The sequence below is a fragment of the Cariama cristata genome, unplaced genomic scaffold (assembly GCF_000690535.1).
Source record: "Cariama cristata isolate BGI_N322 unplaced genomic scaffold, ASM69053v1 scaffold14539, whole genome shotgun sequence".
Classification (NCBI taxonomy): Eukaryota; Metazoa; Chordata; class Aves; order Cariamiformes; family Cariamidae; genus Cariama; species Cariama cristata.
Genome location: NW_009637529.1, coordinates 14,908 through 39,425, shown reverse-complemented (window position 1 = coordinate 39,425; position 24,518 = coordinate 14,908). Strand labels below are relative to the sequence as shown.

At 40.2% G+C, this 24,518-nt stretch overlaps 1 protein-coding gene across 1 annotated transcript in view; it reads right to left on the bottom strand.

The window, feature by feature from the left end:
• Positions 1-13,090, bottom strand: part of GPNMB (glycoprotein (transmembrane) nmb) — a 16,694-nt gene extending 3,604 nt beyond the window's left edge. Inside the window, exons 1-9 of the mRNA XM_009708375.1 lie at positions 13,021-13,090; positions 7,908-8,057; positions 7,013-7,156; positions 5,513-5,692; positions 4,247-4,405; positions 3,474-3,782; positions 2,147-2,269; positions 1,315-1,417; positions 211-416 (exon numbers count right to left, since the gene is read on the bottom strand). Of these exons, the coding sequence (XP_009706677.1) occupies positions 211-416; positions 1,315-1,417; positions 2,147-2,269; positions 3,474-3,782; positions 4,247-4,405; positions 5,513-5,692; positions 7,013-7,156; positions 7,908-8,057; positions 13,021-13,090 (1,444 nt within the window). The remainder of the gene's footprint in view (positions 1-210; positions 417-1,314; positions 1,418-2,146; positions 2,270-3,473; positions 3,783-4,246; positions 4,406-5,512; positions 5,693-7,012; positions 7,157-7,907; positions 8,058-13,020) is intronic.
• Positions 13,091-24,518: the final 11,428 nt, after the last annotated feature.

Here is a 24,518-nt window from a genome sequence, read left to right as displayed (position 1 = left end):
CCCAACTCTTAACATTAAAAATGCCCATAGGGAAAGAATTGTCTCTTTATCTTTGCATGGACTCTCACACAAGCTGGCACAGTCTCAGCTGAAGCCTCCAGGTATAATAAAACCCTCATATTAAATGTCTGTGTTCTTCCCCCCTGCAGGGAAATGACCGCAGGGAGAAGCTATTCAGAGATGACCCACATCTGCTCTGGGTGGACTCACCTCCGTTTACAGAAATCAGTGCACTGGCAAGGGCTTGACTTGTGTCATCTCCCAAGGTGATGTTTATACAGTATGTTCCAGGTTCCTCAAAAGCTCTTCTGATGGTGAGTAAGCATTCATCAGTGACGATGATGGGGTCACATACCACGCTCTTGGATACCTGGCATGTGGGGTCAGAAACTACTGTGCAGACATCTGTGGGGAGACTGGGATGAGATGTGAGAACATATTGCATCTGTGGAATCCTGTTTATAGACACATTGCACTGATGGCCCAGTTTTTTGCTGGTGCCTGTTTACTGAAATCAGTGGGACTGTAGTGATTTAAGGGTGCTTTATTAATGTATTATATATATATTTTATACATACCTGTACATTTTATATATACATACATGTGGGTTTTTTATAAAATGCATATATACAATCTATAAAATTATCTGCTTGGTTTACATATCATTTAACATTTTATAGTGATCAGAGAATTACCTGCCTCAAATCAGCTTATAAAGTCCATTACCTTTAGTACACATCAGCAAGAAAGGAATGCAGATTCTTATATGTAATATCATGTGCCAAAAAAGTAAATGCTAACTTAAGAGAGGTTAGTTGTTTTCCAGTTGCATTACCAAGACAATTCTTGTACTTGTCAGTGCTCTCAACTCTAATCCCCTTCTAGGAGCTAGGAATATAAGTGCAATGTTTTCCTATCCAAGAAATTGCTTGGACACACACGTTTACTCAACATGTCAAAAAATCATGGCCAAAAAGAGAGGGTTTCCTTCCAATTTCAGTAGACTGCTTCCCATTTTACAGTAAGTGATGAAATCTTGTCTTGGCCAGGAAAATACAGAATTGTTTCTCCCCACTATCTAGTTCTGTTATTTTTACTGAGGCTTGACATTTGTTCTGAATGCTAAGAGCCTGGCAGTAACCTCTGTTGCCATAGTTTACAAATGAGACTTGCATTATCTTTAGTTCCAGTCAAGGAATAGACACACTGCAGATCCCAACTTTTGTTCGTGCAGCTGCATCTAAGTGCAGACAGCATTCCAGCACCTAATTATTTTTAAAGAGGGATGACTGACAGTTTCATTCACACACTTACCTCCCTTGGCAGGTAACAACAAAGTCAACTAGTGAGTTCTCAGCTTGACTTTCTGTCATCTGGATGCTCGTCATCTGAATAATATTTACCTCAAGGATTCCCTCTGGGAGAGGAAACAGATGTCAATGGTAGGACACATGACAAGCCCTGAAGTCTGTGTGTACAGAATCTCAAGTGTTTGGCTGATGCTCAGTTCAGGTCTTGTTTTCCATAATCTCCTCTCTCCCTTAGCACTCCTCTTGAAGGGTTTGAAAGCTGAGAAATTTTCCAGTGCTTTCCCTGTGAGGCTGCACCTTTCTGCCTTGCTTTATTTTTCCATTATTATTATTTACATATTTATTTTACTAATCACTTCCCCATCCCACTACCCACGACTTCTGTGCATGCCAAGGTCAATTCAACCTTATGTGACCTGCCCTCCAGGCCAGAATGCTTCAGGTGTGGCATGTTCAGAAGCTGATGATATAGAAAGTAGTGATACGGTGCACATCCCCACCAGCCATTTTCCAGCTCAGGTGCCTGGAAACACCACCTGTAGCATGGGGGCAACCATCAGCAGGCATCCAGACCAGGGCCCAGCCTCACCTGTCTGAAATCAAGGGGCCATAACCTCTGCTGCTGGGTCCTGGCAGAGCACGTAAAGAAACTAAAGTCAGCCAGTTAGCTGTCTGTATGTTAATCTTTAAAAATGTCAGCTAGGTCCAAGAGAAGGATCTTATTGTGAGTCTCACGTATTTGATAAAAGGGACCCTAAATAAACATTATCTCTACCATGCACTGTTGTATGTTATTAACCCCATTCCTCTGTTCACGTGTTGACCCACGTCCTTACCTACAACAGAGATACCAGTTCTATAGTATCCATTTCTGTAAATATGACAACCTCCATCAGGATTATCTTCCATTGACTCGACAGTGGTAAAAGAGTCTGAATTAGAAGATGCTCCGGTCGTTACTGCTGAGTTGAGGGAGAAAGAATAGATATGTAGGTTTAGAACAAGTTCTGCTTAGAGTTATTCTGAACATGGCTGTATGTTTCAACTGCATTCATTACATAGGTCATTGATGACTTTGATTTGCAGCTGTGTGGTCATGTACATGCCTGTATGGGATCATGGTAATAAGCCTTAAAGAAAACATACATGCCCAGCTGTAGAACCCAGGCATGGCCTGGGTAATCTCACTCTAAAAGCCACCTTGCTAGTCACCCATCTCTGTGAAATAAAAGTGAGATTGCATGGTTTGATATAATTAAACACTTATTTAAAATTCCCAAATCAATTATAGAAGAAATCCAAAGGCCAATAAAAGGTTTTAAATGCTCTCTTTAAAAGCAGATATTTTCCCATTGCTCTATGTTACAGCTAGTGGAAAAAACTAAGAGGGGAAGTGGTGAAAATTGTATCTTTCCTTTAATTTTTCATTGTCACTCAACATTTTGGTAAAAGCACATATTAAAATTCTGAAATTTGAAAAATATAGCCACATTTACAATTTAATAATAGGAGTATTATAACTACCCAGGCTGAAACTGCTGGCCTTTTGCAAACCTTAAAACCCTCTGAGATAATAAACCAATGCTGAACATAATGAAAGTTGTTCTGAAATACGATAGTGCATAAATTTAAAGTGGAAAAGCCATTCTGGGTTAATGCCATGTGGAAATCACATGTTTTGGAATATTAATAAGTTTTTTCTAGTTCAATCCAATCTCATTAATTTTAGGTGGAAGTTAATGCAAACCAGAAAGGAACTGGCTATAAGAGTGTTCTGAAATACCTATTTCTCACTTAAATTTTATATCTTACCTCAGAAGATGACCCTGAGTAGGCAAGGCTAAAACCACTTGACCTGGGTGGTAGAGGGTATCAAAAGAAATTTATATGTACTGCATGTCCACTTGAAGACATCTGTATGCTGTCGCTGCGGTGGTAGAACTGGACATGTAATGTGTTAAATGTGTAAATGATGCCTGCCGTGGAATCATAGAAGAGTTTATGCTTATTGATTCTGTCTCTAAAACAATTTATAGAGGGTTTGCAGAGCCTTGCAGCTCTTTCATTGGTGACAGTAAAACTTCTAAAGATATGAACTTAAAATATCATAATTTAGAGTGTTAGCATAGCTTCTAATATCACTGCTGTTTGATAAACTCTTACCTGCTGAGGTGGGCAGTGGTGCAGTGGGTGTTACTGGCTTGCAAGGTACAGGTATAATGGCTTGGACAGTTAAATTCAGAGTGAAGTTTCCTTGCAGAGTATAGGTGTGAGATGTAGTGGAACTGCTGGCTACAAATAAGCCACTTCCATCTCCAAAGTTCCACTTGTAGGAGATGGCAGAATTATTAAGATAGTAGCTGGGATCATGGATCTTCACATCAAATGTGATTGGTGAGTCTTTGATAAAAATGGAGTCTGAGATGTTGCGGTCGTGTTTTTGGAACATACTGACAAATATTGGAATATTGTCTGGAGGGGAAAGAAAAAGAAGTAAATAAATGAAGCATACATACCTGGCTGCAAACAACAAACAGCTCTGAAGTCCCTGAACAGGAACAATCAGAATATGAGATGTTAATATCTTTAACAGGGGTTTCCTACTTCAATTTATTGATCTGAGGAGTGAAGGTCAGTAGGAGACCCTTAGCCATAAAAGTATGGGAACAAATGAGGAATCACAGGCATCTGTGGAAGATTGCGTTTCCTCTCATAAATAATTTTTTTTTTTTTACAAAGTAGAGCTGTCACAACTGAGCTAGATACAAAGGTAAATTACACTACTCAAGGTAATTTACCAGAGATTCCACACTCATATTAAAAACCTTTCTCAGGCTAATTTCTTCTTTTCATGCCAGATGATGCTTGTGCTGAGTTCTTTTAACACCTAAACAATACCCTCAGTATATTATTACAGTTTATTCCAGCACGCTCACCTGTTACAACGTAAATGACACTTGTTCTTGCAATTGGAACGTATGCTGAGTGCCCTCTCCTGTAAATGGATACTGCCATCACATGTTTGCCAAGAGTGATGTTTGCTGTGTTGACTGAAAACTTTGCTGAAGATCGTCCAGTTGTTTGGTAGTACTGACCTGAAACAGAACATGAACTTATAATATGTTTTCCACTTCAGCGTAGCTACAAGTTGTTTTAAGAGAAGCAATATCTCTGTGAATCTTGGAGTATCTAAATCAAAATTAATAGTTTAGAATTGTCTTTCAGATATCTGACAGGTGTTTTTGGAGGACCGAATACTTTTACAATGTGTTTACTCCCATTATTTCTGTGGTTTTTTTGAAGGTATGAGAAAGATGTCCCAAATTTCACTAATCTAAGAAAAATTTGCCAAGGCATCTACATCTTTCCAAAGCAATTACATTACATTAAGCCTTTAGGATTATGTAGTGGATGGTGTTACCTCTTAGGCATTTTAAGTGATCTTGTGTTTGTACACTTTCAGTGGCAAGAAGATATAATACCTCTTGCTTCATACCCTAGAGCCCTTTGTATACATTTGCTTATTTGTCTTTGTAACAGCTGATTGAGGTAAGTAAATAATATCACCTCTATGTAAAATTTGGGACATTATTATTATTATTATTCATGCTGATACTGCTGGTAATACTGATTTAGCCAAGCTAACTTAGGATACTAAGATTTAGTCTGTAGCCAATGTCAGGAATACCCCACCCGTTACATACTCAGGAGCTGGATACACTGAAAATCAGCATCTGTGACCAGATCAATACCACACAGTCAGTGGCAGTTTTCACCTCCCCAGAGGCAAGGAGTGCTGCAGTGTTAAACTGATCTGAAAATATACAGCGCTATGGTCTCTCTCAAACTTAAGAATCTGAAGTGGCAGTGAGCTGTCAGCAAATCATGTGACTGACCTGCTCAGACCCTCTTTTTTTCCTAGAAAAGGTTCTTGAGTACTACTGAAAGGAAATTAATTTTCTTCAGTGGTAGTACTGTAGAATGCAGATTTAAAGATAATCTCCTGGTAACCCATGATTTCCAGGCCAAGCAGCTGATGGCCTCTCTGGAAAGTGAGGAATGAATTCAGGATCTCCACTCAAGAGCGTGGAATCCTTTTTAAAGGACTTTTATTAAAACACACTTGACAAATGAGTTAGTGTGCAGAGTGAATACAAGCTTTGCAGCATCAGCCAAACTAAGAGATGTGTTGCAGTACTAACCAAACGTATGAAACACGTAGACAAAGTTCCTTCTCCTCCAGCCAGGATAATGAGGGAAAGGTTTACCATCTGGGAATACATTATGGCTGTGGTTGCTTGTGCAGTTTTCCCAGCCACAGCTGTCGATCCATTCAGTCCAGTTGTAGACATAGACTTGCTGATCCTGGGAAGCTGGAGGATCTAAGTGTAGAAATAGGACATGTTCCCAGGCAACTGAGAAATGTGCAGAAAGTCAGGAAACAGGAGGCAGATGCCCCAGGTTACAGCAATTATTGCACTTAAACAACAGGTTAAGTGGGATATTTTTAGACTGACATTTGGTTTTTCTAAGATCGGGCTTTATTTGGTTTATAATGTAAACACCGGATTGTTCTGGCTTGGCGTTGTTTTATTTAGAAGCTTACAAAAAATTTACTGTCTCATGGGCCAGACACAATTTAAAATTGCTTGCCCAAACCTTACTGTCAACTACACAGGATGCTACTGTTTCACTGGCGTTAGTGGGGCTATCTGAACATTTGGCAAGCAGAATCTAAAATTTTAAGTAGAAATAGCATCCGTGGAAGCACTGTGAGGAAGTAACTTTGTTTTGTCAGAAAAGTTTTCTATGGTACATTTAAATAACTTAGACATGAATTTCAGTTCCTTTCTGAACAATAAAAAGACAATTTTCCTTCCCCAAACAGCACAACAGATGTTAAATAGAGGATGGATATCAGCAGTTAACAAAACATTAGACAGTCAAAAAGTAGAACTCGGGCTGACAAAAATTTTGCTGATATGCTTTGAAATGAAAATTACTTTGATCAGTAAAAAAATTTGTTGAACTTTTATGAATTCAGAGGAAGAAAAGTACAACAGCCTGTTTCAGTATAGATCCAGCAGCTTCAAACATCGGAATTATGATAGGTTTTTTTACCCCGTGTAACAGTAAATAAGATGAAAAAAGGTGAGTCTCTGATAAAAAAATTGCTTGATTTTTAAATTATTTGTTTTCTTATTTGTTTTTAGTTCTTAATATGTGGGAATGTGAGATTTACTCTTCCTTGAGGGTTTTTCAAGATGCAGATAATGGTTAGTGAGTTCTACAATTCCTAACTGAAAAAAAAACCCTCTCAACTCTATAAATTGACAGCTTTATAAATTTGGAAGAAAACACTGTGACTGTGCAACCTTGTGACTGAGCTGAAAAGCAGTAACAGTTTTGTTAGGAAGCCAAATTATTGTCGCTGTTTTGAGAAGGCAATTTTATAGTGAAGGCAAATCTTAAATTGTCTGGTCCTTATATGTAGTGGGTGCAGAACAGTAAAAATACCACAGTGAACTTCTGAGGAAAGAACCTGGTATGGCCCAGGTTAGACACGAGTGCAGTTATCAGTTAAAAGCAACATGGCTGTTGTTCATAGGGTGCTCCTGTGATGTTTTCAAAGATTTGTGACATGTTCACACCAGCTCTGTAGTCAGACATGTGTATAGTGCAGGGAGACAGCCGTTACCTACCCTGAGTACAGTTTCTCTCATATATTATGTTGCCATCATTATCTTCTTTCTGGCACTTGGGAAACTGGAGAGTCACAACAAAGGTCACATTGGATCCTACCAGTGCTGGGCTATCAGTGTCCAATTTGGCTGTCACCCTTCCACCTGTAGAAAAGAAAATTGGTCTTCACTGCAGTAAAGGATGCATCAGAGCAGCAGCTACATTCAACTGTGCACTATTTACATTAAAAATGTATTTTTTTATTAATTGAATTAAATTAAATCAATTAAAATTGATTCCTCTGTTTCCAAGGGGGTTTGTGCTCATAAGTCACTTGCACTCTTATCCAAACCCCAAATTAGAACAACCAGAGGGACTCATCATATCCCCCCACATCACTTACTGGTCTGTCCTTCATTTCTTTCTTAGAGCTAAGAATGTGGGGTTTTACCCATGGGGGTCAATATGTTTCAAAGGAGAATATTTTTGTTTCTCCCCAGGGATACAGCCTTTAGACCTCAGCTCAGACGAGTGATAATAAACAGAGTCATCACCAAAGTTGTCAAATGGAACTCCACAGTGCCCTACTGAGGTAGCAGTTGAAGCTACCTGTCCTCTAGGGTATGTTTCAAATAATGGATTGTCCTAGAGCCCTGGTCATCAATACTTCTTAATAAGTATTAATGTCTGAGACTATGAGTTGTAGGAAAGCATTTACTGTAACAACTCATCGTTCTGCTTCCTCAGACAACGTACTGGGAATGCTATCAAAGCCAATTGTCTTTAATTTGCTGTTCCTTTCAGCAGTGGTGGATATTGCCCCTATGAAAAAGCACTATAGCACCTGCGCTCTTTGGTGAGGCAGATTCTCTGGCCAATTTTCTTAGTATCTTTAAAATGCGTATGTGCAATCACCTTTCCAGCAGTCCTTCCATCTGGGATCTCCTTCTTCCCAGAAAGGATAAAGCTTTTCATTCCATTTATTTTGATCACTGGACCAGCCTTGCAGCTTCTTGTAGGATGTGACAGGAGAAGTTCTTCCATGGCTCAGCACATCTTGAAACCCTAGAGAGAAAAATGAACATGTAATAGCATTTTCCTTGCCATCCTATAAAAACATTGCTCTTGTGCTGAACAGCCTCCTTGTTACAACTATATTCTTGTACTGATTAGAAAACTCTTTGCCAGTAGAAAGTTACGGCATTTTATCATTGCAACTATAAACACTTACATCAACGATAACCAACATAAAGACAATTCCACCACTGACAGACTGACATTTTTGTACTTGCACTATTGCAAGCTTTCCAGAGAAAGAGTAAAATGATTTACAACGTTTTGACCGTATCAGAACAGTTGTTTGTATGAACGGACATAGTCATGCAACAATCAGGCTAGTTGTACAGAGGTTGCTTGATTGCTGACTGCTTTGTGCTTGCCTAGTAAGAAATCTGTGAGTAAAAGGCTAACAGCATAAATTCACCCTGTGTCTGAGTTGTGCTCTAGTGGAAGTTATGCCAGGAATTAATTTTAACCCAGTGAATCTTCTTTGGTGAGTTGGCTGGTGGTTTGGGTGGGAGGGGTGGAACCAATTGTAACAGAAGCTGGTATTTCCAGAAAAGGAAATTTAAAGCTGAATAGTAAATTCAATGTGTTTATAATATAACAACAAAAACATATTAGCTTTATGCCTATTACTTTAAAATGGCTCAGATATTTAATAACTTTAATAACATCTTTCTTCTCATATTACTACAAATGATGGGCTCAAACTTTTCCCAGGCCTTCTAGGATCCCTCTTTCTGTCACAAAGTACACATAATGAAAAGCAAAGTAAATATCCGAGTAACCTGTAGGAACATGTCAACCACCATAGGATGCCGTAAAAATATGTTCGTAAATAGGCTTATAGCCAGAGTTCCATTAAAGCCTGTGGGCTTTAAACCACTCTGTCATGTTAATCAGGTAACTGCTGGGCGTGCCATTCTGTCACAATATCAAGGGAATTAGGACTTCTGCTTTTCATGGCTTTATTTTAAAGGTAGCTGATGCTGAATGCTTCTGAGCTTTATACCCAAGTGCAACAAAGAGCTGGATGACTTCAAGGAAAATGCAGAGACCTGTAACAAGGGCAAGAATGGCCCTGGGCACTGTAACGTAACTGGCTGTGTTGGAATCCCTCCGAGTTTTGGAAGAGACATAGAGCAGGTGTAGCCAGTCTAAACACAGTCTTTATGGGCATGAGTACTCCTAATTTTACTGCAAGGGAGAACCAGAGAAACAGCACTGAACAGGAGGCAGGAGCTGCTTTCTCTTTATGTTTTATTGCCCAGTGAGATTTCTGCTGGGCAGGAAGGACATCCCTTGGCCAGTCCCATCTCAATGATTGCTCTGAACTGGTGCTGTAGCGCTCTCCCCTGTCTTAAGGGCTGAAAGGTTTGAGGAAAAGAATAGATTTTGCACTCAGAGACATATTCTCCCACGGTCTTTTGCCCTGCAGGAACTCCCCACAGTCTCACTTAAATCACTTGAATCAAGTCTTTCCTGTAGATTTAATATATTTTGATGTGAGCAAAGCATAACATCGTGACTGGTATTTACTTAATGGTCTGTATCACATGCTGTATTGTTTTCACTCTTGGTCAGAAGAAGAGTTGGGTAATGTTGGCCTTCAGAAACTTTTCTTGGGGAAAAAAACAGATTAGCAACTATAAAAGTATTTCACAAAGGCTTATCAAGTTAAATTATATTTTAGGTCATTAAATTAATATGTCGCTTTATTTGAAAGTAACTGGCTAGGGATTTTTCCTAATTTCTTTTTCCCATTTTCTTTGATTTTAACTAAAAATTATTTAATGAATAAAAATGTTTTGATTTTGTCAGATCAAAACATTTCAATCATTGTTTTTTTCCCAAATGCTCAATTCATCAAAAAGAGCTGGAGCAGTTTTAATTTTATAAATGCTTTTAGTTTTGAATTTTCAATAACAATCCTTGAATTCAGAAGTCATTTTCTTGTCCAGCTTTGGTAATAATTCTGGTCACTGCTTCTAAATCACAAGCTTCTTAGGCATTTCTGTGCCTCCCTGATGTGCTTTGTTTATTTCTATCGAATATAAAACATTTCACAAGCCTCAGGACAAGACAAAGACATTTTTTCAGATGAGCAAAGACTTCAGCACTGGTTTCTCTAACACATGGAACTGAAGATTTTCAGTTGCTGAATTTAAAGGAACAAAAAGCTTTAATGTATTTTTTCTTCAACAATGAAAAACACTCAAGAACAGATGTTGGTCATAACCAAAATCAGAGCAATTCAGTTCAAAATAGACACAGTAATATTACACTCCAAGGAACTGATTACTGCAATAGTTTTGGTGAGGTGATCATAGGAGAAAAGATCTTACACTCTGATTGACTTTCTTCTTTCTCATTCTGGTTTTCATTTTGGTGAAAAATGTAGCAAAGACAAGAAGTTCAGCATTTCCTGTGATAGTATGTTAGCCATGAAAGAGAGACCGAAAGCCAATGTTAGAACAACAGCATGAAAAGATGACCCAGCTAAAGAGGATGAAAGTGTATTAGGAGTAAAAAGGCTGATGTTATGGGCAAGCTAAGAAGACAGAAAATAATGTAAACTTTCTCAAGTTACATATAGAAACACAGTAAAGCAGGACAGAAAAGAGTTTGAGGAGCAACTTGCAAAAATATAAAAACTGCTAATTAATCTTTTTTTTTTTTCAAACAGAAAAGTAGCGGAAAGCTTGCCAGAAAGTCTGTAGGGCCAAAAGATGATGTAGATACAAAAGAAGCATTCAGGGAAGATAAAGGGTTAGCACGAAAGTCAAATACGTTAGTTTACATTTTCATTCACAAAGGAGGAGCATAAGAGGTTTCTGTGCTAGAATTTTCTTTACAATGATGGAGAATCTCTCTCAAAATGAGGTGTTGGCACACACAAAAAATAATTATAGAACAAATCAACAAAATGAAGAAGTTGTCTAGATAGGATGGCTCTAGAAAGTATGGAAGTTATTCAAGAGTGAAATAAATGAGCTATTAACCATAGCATGTAACATCTTGCTTAATACTGCCTCAGTGGATGAGAAACAAAAGTTGGCAAATGTGATGACAGTTTTTAAAAACACTTCCAGGGAAGATTTAGAGGATTACAAAAAGTTTGAGGCTCAAATCGGAGAAGCTGGTAGAAACAGCAGTGAAGAACAGAATTGGCAGATACAGTGGATTAATATGATATGCTGTAAAAGGAGTGCATTCCTCACAGATATATTTGAATTTCGCTGAGGGAGCCAGAGAGCATGGGAACAAGGCTGACCTGCTTGTTATAGTCTGCTGGAGTTCAGACAGTATTTGATGAGGTCCCTCGCTAAAGGCACATAAAGGAACTAAGTTACCGTGGGATAAGAATTTCACATTAATAAATAATTGGTAAGGATATATGAACCAAAAGTTATGAATAAGTGGCCAGTTTTCTCAATTGTTGAAATAACTTAAAATGTTCATAACCTGGAGAACAGGTAAACAGTAAAGTTCTTTAATCTGCTGAAGACAGTGTCTTACAGTAGTAGAGGGGAGGACTGTGTGAGACTCAATGACTCAAGAATAAAACTGTATGAAGTTCAGCATAGTTAAATGTAACTTACAGAACAAGAGGCTCTAAACTACCTATTGCTACTTGGAAATGAGATCTCGTAGCTTTACAGTTTTGAATGTGATGCTCATTGGTAGTTGAAGAACTAGGAAAAGGCTAGATAGAGAACGAAGATGAAAATGTCATCACAGCATTGTATAATTCCATGTGTGTTCATGTCTTGAATACTGTCTGCTGCTCTATTCTCTGCAGCTCAAGCAGGGTATGAGAGAACTGAAAAAGTACAGAGAAAGGTGGCAAGGATGCTGCAAAGGGATAGAATTGTTTCCATATGAGGAACAGCAAAATAGACTGTGTCTTGAGCTTGGAGAAGAGGTAACAGAAGAGAATATAAAAACAGAATCACGAACAGCATGAGGGAAGAAGCAACTTGTCACTATTTCTGAAAGTACAAAAGTTAAGGGGAATCAAATGAAACCAGCAGGTTACAAGTTCTAAGTGCATAAAAGATACTTCTTCATGTAAGGCACAGCTAAGGTGTGAAATTTCTTGCTGGCCGGATGTTGTGTGTGCCAAAAATTTACACAGGTTGCATCAAAACGCAAATGCACGAATGGATGGAAGAGAAGTCCAGCAAAAACTGTTAAATACAACGACTCTGCATCTGACAGAGGCAGCTCTGGTGCTACTAATCATCAAAGGCTGGGAAAGTGTCCTGCGTAAATACCGGTATACACTTGCCCAGTTTTACATCCATACTGTTTACCATTGGAGACAGGTACAAGGCTAGGTGGATGCTCAGCTGGACCTCAGCTTTTGAGGTCTTCAGTTTCCTTACTGTAGATTCTGCAACTTGAGCCTAAAATCCCCTTTCTGGTTTCCCAACCCTGAGCTCAGGGAGGCAACCTAAGACTTGAATCAAGCGGTGAGCCCTCTGCCTGCCCACCATGGCTCAAGGATCTAATTCCTTGACTGGGTTCCCTGAGGTTGGGGATCCACAGTTCTGGGTGTCGCGGCAGGGAGTGTTGCCTCTGACCTGGCCTCTCCCAGCCACAGCTGAGCTGAGCAAACTGGGAGAAGCCCATTCTGCATCTGCCTTTTTAGCCACGCTTGACCTGGGAAAATATTGTTAGAAATTTGTTGAAATGAGCCAAGGCTTAGCTCCGGTCAGCTCTGCGTATTTGTGGAGCACAGGAAATAGATAACTGAACAGCTCTCAGCATATTTCTCCAGCTCAGGTGATGTTTCTACCCAGAGCCAGGTAACCCTGAGGTGGAGCTAGCTGTTGCCTACCAGTTCCCAAGCACAGCTCCAGCAACAACTGCACATGCAAGGAGCAGCCGTTTTTACCACAGTGGCTTGGGACGTTGAACCCACGGAGGCAGGGAGAGAGGACGGGGTGAAGGAAACACTCACGTGTGGCAGCGGCACACAGCACTGCTTCGGCCAGGAGCAGGAATCCGAGGTGGCGGCGAGCACCGCTCATGGTGCCAGCGACCTTGTGTCAGCTCAGCGTGCGCAGAGGAGCAGAGTGCCCAGTGCCTGCACACGGTAACTCCTCCAGTCCCCACTGAGAAGTGAGAATGAAGTTTCCCTGCTGCTCTGCTCTCCGATTAAATGAAGGGCCCCAGGATTCATCATGTGATGGAATTAAGCAGAGATGCATGATTTTGTCTTCAGCTTCTTTCAGCTCATGTGCTTATGACTCACTCCCTTTGCTTTCAGCATTCCCTGGGATTTCTGAGACCTGTTTAGAGCCACGCCATTTACCTCGCAGGCATTTTTATACTAGTTTTGCACTATGATCAATTTTTGTACTTAATTTGTTTTTAAATTAGGAGCGTTTATTTCCAGAAATCCAAATTAAGTCTTGCCCCAGCCTGATTTGCAAGTGTTACGGCAACAGCTCACTGCATTTGATGGACCCAGCACTACTTAACCATGTGTCTCTCCCCACATGATGGGCAACAACCATAAACTAAATGGAGACTGGCCAATTCTAACACATCCCTGGACTTGGCTCCTGATCAGAGTTGACTGTTAAGGAAAAAGTTGTTTAAACATTTAGTGGGCATACGCATGTACCATCCAACCACAGTTGCACAATAAGATGTCTCCATGGTTAGGGGTGTGATCACAGACCATAGGTAGTGACAACTAACCAATATGTACCTCACAAGCTGCTGCGACTTACAGACAGACAAGTACTTCATTGTACATACTTCATGGTGTGTAAAGATAAAGGAAAAACAGACTTTGCTGCCCAACATAATAATGAGGTATAACCAATGGCTCAAGAGGAGTAGGGTAATACAGGCAGATTGGCAAACACTAGACTTGGTGGTTCAAATTCAAGTTCAACATGCTTCACCAGCCCAGGTGTTCTTCTGCAGGCAATGCAGCAACTGAATTTCGTTGCAGCCCTGGCAGCCTTGTGAGGTTTCTTGTTTCTGTTTGCAGCAAAGAACAAGCTTTGGTGAGACAACATGACACAGAAGCAAGTATGTTCAAGACAGGAGTTCAGCAGTCGTTTCAGAGATCCCAAAGTATAGCACTGGCAAGTGAGACACTGGCTAGCCAGAAATCAACAAGTTGGGTGACACTACACCATTTGTATTTCAGACATGGCAGGGGAAGTCTGTAAATCCAAGGCACTGTCAACAGAATGAAGAGATTGCCCAATGGAAGGAGATTTTAGAACTGTGACTACTTTTTTTTTTTTTTTTTTTTTCTGGTTTGTTCTTAGTTTCTTCCGTTTTTCTAGCATTTTCTATTAGTTGTGTAAGTTCTTGTCACTACCCAGAGTGCCCCAGCCAGCATTTCTCTCAGTAACACAGGCTCTGATATCCAGTCCTGTGCATCTTGCATATGTAGACTCCATGCTTCAGCACCCTCCTGGCTGGAGCCAGCCTTCCCTCCTCCTGCCAGCCACAGAAAAAGGTGAAGGCAATAGCCTTAGGGATACCGGGCTTGTTTAAACTAAGCCCTCATTATCTGGCAGAAAGGAGAGGGAGCATGAATCAAAGTCAAAGCTGTGACTGACTATGCAAAAAAATCATATGACTGCAGCGTCCTCATGTGATTGTTGGTTTTTTGTTGTTATTAAATCAACTACATTCCCAGTTGAAATGTCAGGTTTTGAAGCCATTCACATTTATTTTTTAATCCATGTGGGACATGATTAATTTTAATTGCCCTCCTTTGTTTCCAGGTTGTTGATCCTAGAAGTGAAAAGTGACCTTCAAACACTGTATTTCAGCACTGGAGGCCTGATCCAAAGTCTGCTGGGGAGAAAGGAGGTTGGAACGCTCATTCCCAACAGGGTTTTGAGAACCTCCAGAGGAAAACTGCTGACAACAAATGCCTGTTAATTAAAAACAAAAATTTGTCAGCATAAAAACAATAAGGTTGGTTAGGATGGAGTTTTTTGCCATGTTATTTGATACATGAAATTGTTACATAAATATTGAATGACACTCTCAATAAGGGCCAGCTGTTGGAAATTATTAAACATGTTGTAAATAGACTTCAGGGGCACTGAGGACCAGGCCTGCGGTTAGAGGAATCCAAAACCACCAGGGCTGGAGGGCTGACACAGAAAATGTTTGGATCCATTTGTGCTGTGGCTGCAGCCCACAGCATTAGCAAGAAAAGAGAAGAGAAAGCCATGTAAGCAGGGAAGAAAGAGCTAGGAGGAACAGAGATGTAAAAGGAGTGAAGAGAAGAATGAAAAAGCCAAGGCAAAGTATAAGTGAAGACTGAAGGGATCATCTGAAAACTGAGCTGACTTCTCCAAGTGTCCCAGCCACAGCTGATTATGTCTGAAAATGAGTCCATGTGAAACACTGAAGAGTTGCTTGCAACTGGTTGATTATCACCAGATCTTAAATTAACTTTATAGTTTTTAATTATTACTCTTGGTCTCTGAGAAACACCTTCGCAGTTAAAACAACTGAACTGAATTGTGCAGCTGTAAAAGAGAAAAGATTTAAAATAAATCCTAAATATTCTCCCAGCAAAGAAACATACATTCAGAGATTTAGGGCTTAATCTGACAAAGAAGTGGGTGTGTAGGAAGTGCTCGGTACTTCACAGCTTTAACGCCTCAGTTATTAAAACTCATTGAGGAGATGCACATCTCTGCTACCTGAAGGCCTGTCAGATGACAGGGTGTGAGCACATCATGTGTACCTGCATGTCTAGACTGTGACAGAGCTGGCACGCTTGCACTGCTATCATACCGCCATCGCCACAACACGAGTACAGGAATTGTTAATCACTGCTTGCAGGAACTTTAAAAAAAAAGAAAAAAGAAAAAAATAAAAAGAAGAAAGGATTTGAAGAATGAACTTGACTTTTGGCGAAGCCGGCAAAGGAAAATGAGGCGATCTTGTTTTGGCAACCAGGTACTTTTAGGTAAATGCTGTCTGTCTGCCGTTACCAGTGGTCTCATGAGGGAACTCTGCTTAAGGCTGGACAAATGCCCGTTCTGGAAAGAAATCATGTGTGTCTTGCTTCATGTGGGGCAGTGGCCATCAGCTGACTGAACCGAACATGCAAACAAAGCCACGGTAGCAGTCTGCAGTCTTTCTTGTTGTACGGGGGAAAAAAAAAGCTGTACAAAAGCTCCTGATCAGTTTATGGCACCATCCAGCTCAGTTTATCACTGAAAAACGAATTAACCTTTGCAACTGGACAAACAGGCTTTTAGTAATTCCAGCGTCTTCATTTTTTGCTTTTGTGGTAGCTGAAGCTACACATTTTACTATTTTTTGTGGGAAGGTATTTCCTTGCAGTCATACTTTTCTCCAAATTTCTGTGTTGGTGTTGATGTTTTCCAAACTTGGCACTTGACCACAGCATATAATTCTGGAGATTTTTTTGTGATAAAAGTAATTTTTGGCCTGATTTCCTCTAGAGGGAAGGCTTGAATGTGCGTGCCAGCTCTCCGCCTTTTTTGGGGTGTCACTCTCTTGGTTCCTCCCTACAAACGCTAAACTCACTGCTCAGTCACAGCCATGTGTGTGACAGAGTGCCCCAAAACACCTCATGAAAGCTGCTTGTGAGGAAGGTGGGGGAACCACAGAAATCATCTGCAGTACTTTGACATCAGCAAATCCTCAGGAGGGCTCAGCCTTGAGATACAGAGCACCCCGGTCCACTCACCCCCCACCGGTGGACTTGGCTTCCCTGCCCATGGGAGTTCTCACTAATTCATGCAGATGACCAGCAGCTGACGACAAAGCATGATAACAGATACCAACACTCCAGACCTCACCACGCATCTTTTTTTAAAGGTGTGTAAACAAAGCAAGTTTATTCAATGTCTCTAGGCAGTTTTGATTCTTGTGGTTTTTTTTTAAACTATGGTGTCAGTGCAAGGAGGAGGCATAGCTATCCTGGTAGTCCCAGTGCTCTGCTGTCATAGCCCATGGTCTTCTGAAGGCCTCTGTAAGCTTCTGGCTCACTCTGTGTGCTCCTCAGCTCACCCGCTTTTAGTTTTGAATCTGCCACTGTTCGTTTACAGTTTGGACATTGGTTTTACTGTACTACTTTTCTCATACTGATTTAATGAACTGCTAGTTACGTGGTTTATATTCACAATGATTCATCAAGGCACAGTCCTCTTCAAATCACGAAAGCAGATAATTGCTGTGAAAGTGCATGATTGTGACTGTGTGAGACCCATATTTTGCATCATATTATAATGAAATCCATTCAGGCCTCCCTGTTGCTCAGAGAGGTTTTAAAAGATAGTTTTTGTATCATTCAACTCAAGAGAGAGCAGCCAAATTATTGCTGAAAAGTTCTGTTTTCTCTAAAGACATTTATTGATACTTTGGCTAGGAAAAAGAGAAAAATTTCTTCAAAAAAAGTAATCCAGGAACAATCAAACCAGCAAAACGCAACCAAAAAGGTGACATATCAAAGAGAATATGCTTAACAAGAACATCTGCTGGGTAGTCATTTTGGTGGGAGGGCACGGAAGGAGAAGTAGTCTTATAGCCAAAGTCGTCGTCTTTAAAGCTTTTCTAAGAAACAATATAAACTGAATGTACTCAATTATACCTTGTTCCCTGTATATGCTATGTTTCACTTATTATGGGCTAGGGATAAGAGTTCAGCACAGAAGCTCAGTTGTTTTATGGTCCAGTGAAATTGCCTTGGCTGTTCAAGAAATAACCTCAGCACTTCCCTGAAATAGGAGTCAGAATAAATGAAAATGCTGGCAGCTGAACTTTAGCATAACATATTCTTTAATGTGTTAACAGCAAGAATATGGGCAAAATTCTGCATTTTTTTGGACTGTATTCCCACTGACTCATGGCATGAATTCAGACAGTAACCTCTTCCTTAGAGGCTAGACCAAGCAGTGAATATACAGGCAACGGAGAGGGGAGAAAAAAGGTAAATATATTATATAGCAACCGGCTTTCTGTCTAGAAGCCTGGTTTAGATAGCAACATTTATGGCAGAAAAGGAAGGCAAACTCTGAGCACTAGGAGCTGTTGTGCTCCCAGTGATTTGTTGCTTTCACGCTAGGACTTAAATCCACCTGGATCCCCCATCAGTGGCTGACGGCATTGAGGAGGACTCAGTTGGGGGCCTGGAGGGAAATAGAGGGAAAAAGGTTGTATGGTTTTTGGGTTGGGTTGGGTTTTTCTACGTTTACCTGCTGCCATTTGCACAGAGTGGTCACAGCTCGCTGGGACCATGGGTTAACTGGTGAGGCACAGGAGGAGCCGTCTGGCTGTGCCGTAACTTGCCTATTCCCATGGCTGTGCCGTAACTTGTCTATTCTCACACATGCATCGTTACCTTGACTCGTCTTCGGCTGCTGCAGAGCAGCGGGTGGCAGGATCAGGCCCTGATGTCGCAATACAGCCCTGGCAGGAGAGGGGATGAAGTCCAGGCTGGTAAGGCAGCTGTGCAGCCCCCAGATGAACACGGGTTACTGCCCTGGCCCTCCGATGCACGGCGGGCTGGAGGGGGTCCTGCTGGCAAAAGCTTTAACAGGAACTGCTGTTTTTCATTCTCTAGGAGAAAAGTATGTTTTTAATGCCCTGTTCCCAAATGCATTACATAATAATCTTTAACAGTTCTGATCACATGTTGGCAGGGAAATATATCATTACATATATTAAATATAGAGGAGTTAGTCTTCTGAGTTTGTCTTAAACACCAATATGCTTTATTTATATTCTCTGTGATAGGAGCAGTAAATTTGCACTGATTCTGGTTTAAATCTGCATTGGAATATGGATATTTTATTTCAACTTTCTGTGCCAGTACTGGAAAACCTAACATGACTTTATTGTGTTACTGTATGAGAACCAAAAAATTGATTTAATACAGCAGCCTACTTGCAATCCCTGGCTTAAGTGAAATACTAAGGGTAAAATGTCTCTGACTAGCATGTGTAATGCACTGATCATCAGAGCTATGAGCTCTGCACGGGGAATACTATGATGTGACTTGATAGGAATCATTAAAGAAAATATGTGTGCATCATGTAACAGAAAAATCCAGCTCTTAGTTCTATAGTTTAAAGTGTGTCTCCTAAAAGAGCAAAATAGCTTCATGAATCTTCCCTCAGCCATGCTGCTTAATTGCAGCTGGTTGCTCAGAGCACTACTGTACACCAGTGGTCTGGAAGGAAGAGAAAGCTCTTCCATGCCTTACGCAAGGGGTTACATTTTCACTGCAAATGGAAAGAAGTAGAGCAGTTATAAAAAATAATTCAGATCCAATGTAAGATAGTTGCAGTTCTTCTCAGTAAAGGACATTATATCCAATTTGAATAGCCTGAATTTAATCCTGTACTGTGTCTCATATCAAATTATAAAAAATGGAATAGTCCTGAAGAAAAGAAAATAAAGAAATGAGAAGCGTAAGTGAAGAGGAGGAAAATGGATTGTACATTCAGAGCTCTATAAATTTACATTGATTTTTCATGCTGCAGTTGCGGTGAGTGGTGTTCAGATGAAGGCAAAAAATTATGGTTTTATGAACTAAGAACAAAATGATAAAATGAAAATAGAGATAATTTGATCTCTTAGTTACCAATTGTTTGCTACATTTCCGAGTACCAAGTTCTTCTATTATTACACAATACAAAAGAACTTTTGGCAAGAAAAACAGGTTATCGAATGGTGCTTTGTAGAATGAAAAATAAAAACATAAGAAAAATCAGCGTTTGCTGAAACACAAAATGTTTCTGACTATCTAAATTCAGTGGAAAACTGTATGAAAATCACAAAGTATTTCATTAAGAATTTAGTGCCAAGTCTTCAAGGCTCTTAGAATTACAGCAACCATAAATAAAACAATTAAGGAACAAACTGCAGTATGAAATTTTTGAAGTCAAATGTAACAAGGCTTAAGGACACTATTTGAGGATCTTGAAAGGCACAGGGACAACATTTACACTGTTCCATAGTCACATAGTTTGGACATCAGGTGACATTTGTTGGAAGCTTCAAGAGGGTGTGTTCATGCAGATAGGAGTCAAAAGCTCCAGAAAATACAATCTTGAAATTTTTGCTCAAATTACAGAGCCTGCTTCTTCATCACAGCTCTGTACTGAAAGGAGAGGGATATGCAAACTCTGTCTTTTATTTATCTACAACATTTTATATTTTCATTCCTATAGTATTTCAGTGCTTTTCATGTGTTTTCAGATTATGTAGAACTCTCATAATGTATTTCTAATAGACATTATTTTTAAAATTAAAAAAAAAAAGTTTCAGGTTATTTACAACAGAAGAAAAGTGATTTCCTTTTGGATGGGGATCACCTAGTCATCCAGAGTTTTGAGATAGCTTCTCCTTAAAATAAGCATCGCTGATATACAAGAACGGCTTTGGTTCTCAAGAGCTACATCTGGTTAGAACATAAATGAGAACTGTTCACTATTTAAATCAGAGCAAATATAGACTAAGACAAAGCAGGCGGTTTAAAAGAGACTCCATCCTTACTCATTGCATTCTCGTTGAACGGGTCCTTTTCTTTTGCCTCAGTCTAGGGCCATTTCAATGGCTATAAGGGCTGTAACAATGTCTGTAAGGGTCTGTTTCCCAGTAGTGACTTTTACTTCAGTTCCTTTCTGAATCCCAGTTCCTTCAGAGTTTAAATCCATCTTCTAATGCTTTTGCAGAAGGTTGTGTGGAGAAAGAGTTGATGAACACAAGTTTTTTTCTAATAATAATTTACAGAGACAATGCTGAGAGCAGGCAGCTCTGTGCTTCAAGACACATCACAATCTTTAGGGAGAGCTTTTAAATTCAGTTAAAAAATGGCTGGCCTGGGGGATTATAGTGGACAGTTTGGGAGACCAGAAAGGTACTTAATTCTATTTCTTATGTACCTGCAAACCATTGAAAGGAAGCAATTTTGTACCAGTCCACGTAACCTGTCATTTACCTTTAAAGTCTCCAAATAAGCATGTGTTGATTTAAATCCTAACAGCCTACAGCAGGTTTTCAAACTGAATAGGGTGAGGATTTTTAATATGTCATAGGAATAAAGACAAGGCTTATCTGGTTAGGGAAAAGGGTTCCTTTGATGTTTATATCTTCCCAAGTTTCTCTGTAATTAAGAACTGGCAAAACAAACTTGCTAATAGAACCACTTAGTACCACGGCAGTATTTAGCAGGCATAATCAGCTATCACTGCTTTGTGCTAAGCATTTCATGACCATATAATGATCATCCAGGAAGCCAAGCACCAGTATTGCAGGAGTGTTTTCATGTGCTTTTGTGGTTCTACGCTATGGCCTCGGCTGAGCCAGTCTTCTACCATGCCAGCTTTGGTGTCTTGGATAAATGCAACCCTATTTAGTACTTGCCTATTATCTATACAAGTCATTGATTGTAAACAAAGGTTGCTGTTGTATTAACTCAAGCTCTTGTGGTAGCCATAGGACCAGCAGGTAATCTTTGGTGAATTCCAACTTGGCCAAGACAGGTAGCAACACTTGCGAGGCAGGAAGAGAGTGTGGCAGCAGAGAATGAGAATAGGGAGTGTAGTTACACCTTTTTTCGTATGATTAGGGTAATGCTTTAATGATCCAGGACACAAACCTCAGTGGAACCTATGTACCCACAGAGAGGAGAAGGTGCATAGAGATACAATCCTCTGCTAGGGACCCAAGCAAACTTTTACAGTCATCCTTTTCTCATTATCATGGTATGGGACTTTGCAACACCTGCCTCCCTGCTATCACCCTCTCAGGCTGCAATGGGCCACAGCTGAAGCAAGTTGGAAAGAGGCTCTGCTCCCGGCAGTGCAGCTGTTCTGGCAGCAATGCAATGGGGTTAAATGCTTGATCTAGTGTTTTTCTGCTCTTTGCTTTGCCTTGTTTTACACTTGAACAGGGGAAGTCTTGCCTGACTGTTTCAAAAGTTTTGTCTAAGCCTTGTATGGTAACTGTGTAGGAGGTCACTGTCTGGTGATGATGGTATATGAGCAGGCAGAAGGTATGTCAAGTTAGAGGAGATGTGGTTACTGGTTCAGCGGTGTTTCCTGTGGAAAGCCCATCAGAGCCATGCTCTGGAGTCTGCCTGAGCTTCAGTTTACTGGTGAGTCTGAATATTCTTACTTAGACCTGGGTTGCCTTGAATGTTTCGGATCCTTTTTTGGGGGCAGTAGTTGCCTTGCAAAATAAAGGAGGCTGCGTATACTGATGCACGGTCAACTCTCTCCAGTTTGAACAGAGGGAGCCAGTGGCTATTTGGGCTGCTTCAGGAGTCTGCTGGTGTGGTGGAAAAACATCTCAAATCGTCTGAGTTCATTCACATTCAGACTCTCCTGTACCTTAAGACTTATGGAGTAAGTTTTGTTAGGTTTAAGATTAGAAGATTAATTAATACATTGCGAATCTCCTCAACTGATATTTATAGCCAGCACTTTCTTCAAAATAATCTGAGGATATGTGAAATGGCTTGAAAAATTTCACGTGTTTTGGCAGAAATGGTATTCTCTGCCAAAGGAAAGAGCGAGCAAATTAGTGTAGTGTGTCATATGACAGAATGAAGGGTTAGTGAACAATTACTGCTAGAAACTGGCCAGAAGGCAAAAAATATTATAACAGTTGTCTTATTTTAGTAAGATTGTTATTTCCAGTTTAATTTAAGTGAAAGATTGTTCATGGTTTCTCTTTCCTTGTAGAAGCTCTTCTGCAATGACCCTGATTTCCCCATAAGCTCTGGGAGGCTGGAAGGTCCTGCAGTCGCAGAATTCTAGGAATAAGGAGGCTTGGGGTCCATCAGCACAGCTCTTGGATCATAGATAATTTCTTTGATTTCAATTAAGTATGAAACTGGCAGCAAGTTACCAATCCAGTGTGAAGTTAGGAACCTCAATTCTTTGTTGTACCTGAACTTACAGACATAGTACTGCTCCTTGTTCCTGGGTTAACTTCATGTTTGAACATGGAAGAATTTTGGTTTGACATTGAAACAGGTCGGTTTTGACCCACAGAATGTACGTATAGATTTGTGCCCTATGTCCTCTGCAATACCTGAATGGGGCAAAAGTCTGGCAAACTACTCCAGATACTAGATTCACATGTGTGCTCATCAGCCAGCCAGTTGCTAACAGTATTCATAGCAGCTGAGTTTTGCCTGGTTTTCTTTCAGTTGCAACACTAATTTTGGTCTCCTTCCTCATCCAGCTGCCAACTCCTACTGCAGCTATGAGAATATAGTCATCTTTGAGACTTAAGCACCTGGAAATTGGCCATGGGGTTAAAAAAGAGCGACTGGCGCAAAAAGAATCACAGAGGGATGATCAGACAGTATAATCAAACCCACGTTATTTTCTTAAGAAACCTGCTAAAATTGAGTAATTTAAATATAAACCAGAAAACATCATGAATTGGACCAGTTTTCTGGCTCCTGTGCACTATGTCAGAAACTTAAATTGCCATTTGGAAGTCCTGCTTTGATAGGGAAATTTTTAGATGGCTAACAGTCAGCATCACAGCTCTGGGGCATCTTTTCTAGAGATGGGTCCACAGTGAGGGTCTGTGAGAGCTGAGCAGGGCACGCAAGATGCACAGTGTGCACTGGGGCTTCTTGGCTCTTGAGTCCTCTGGCCAAGCTCCAGGGCTGTGTGAATCATTCCAGACCCGGCGTCAGAGGTGGGAATGCTGTAAAAAGCAATTTATTTCCTCTTCCTGTATGCCACGTGCTGCAACATATACAGACTCCTAAGTAAATGATCTAGGATGCATGGTTGTAAATTATAGCCGCACACACTAACAGATTTTTAAGAACAACAAAAAAACACCACATATTGTTCTCATGTACTCTTTAGTTACTTTATAGGACTCCCTCTGTTCGTGACTGTTTCTCTTATGTTTTTGTTGGAAGAATAAACCTTCTCAAAGTAGATCATCATAAGGATGGAATGTGTCCAATGACCACTTAAGTAGGAGAAGATCTCTTTGCTGCCAGAACCATTTTATTGCAGCTGTGATCAAGAAGCATCTTGTGTGCATTTATTTGTTTTTTTTCCCTCCGGTACTGTATTTAATATTGAGAGACTCTGCTAATCACCTTAATGTCACCCAATATTTTTCCAAACTGAAAGTAGGTAAATAGAGACAAACAAGTCAGAGAGAGACCCCTGTTTTTTCAGCACAGATAGGACAGCCTTATATTTTGTCAGATATCCAACATAACTTGGTTACCTCAGTACGGACCTGTTATTGGTGACCAGATGTATTTCCTGCTGCAAGGATTAACGTATATTGCTTGTGTTACTTGTATAATGCGTGCTCTTTGATAGGCATTGCTCTGTAGTTTTACTGTGAAAAGAAGGATGGACTTGTGCTTCAGCCACATACCCAAAAAGACAGGATGTCCAGGCTTTTTTCCCCTGGCAGTATCGGGGATTTCAGCAAACTTGC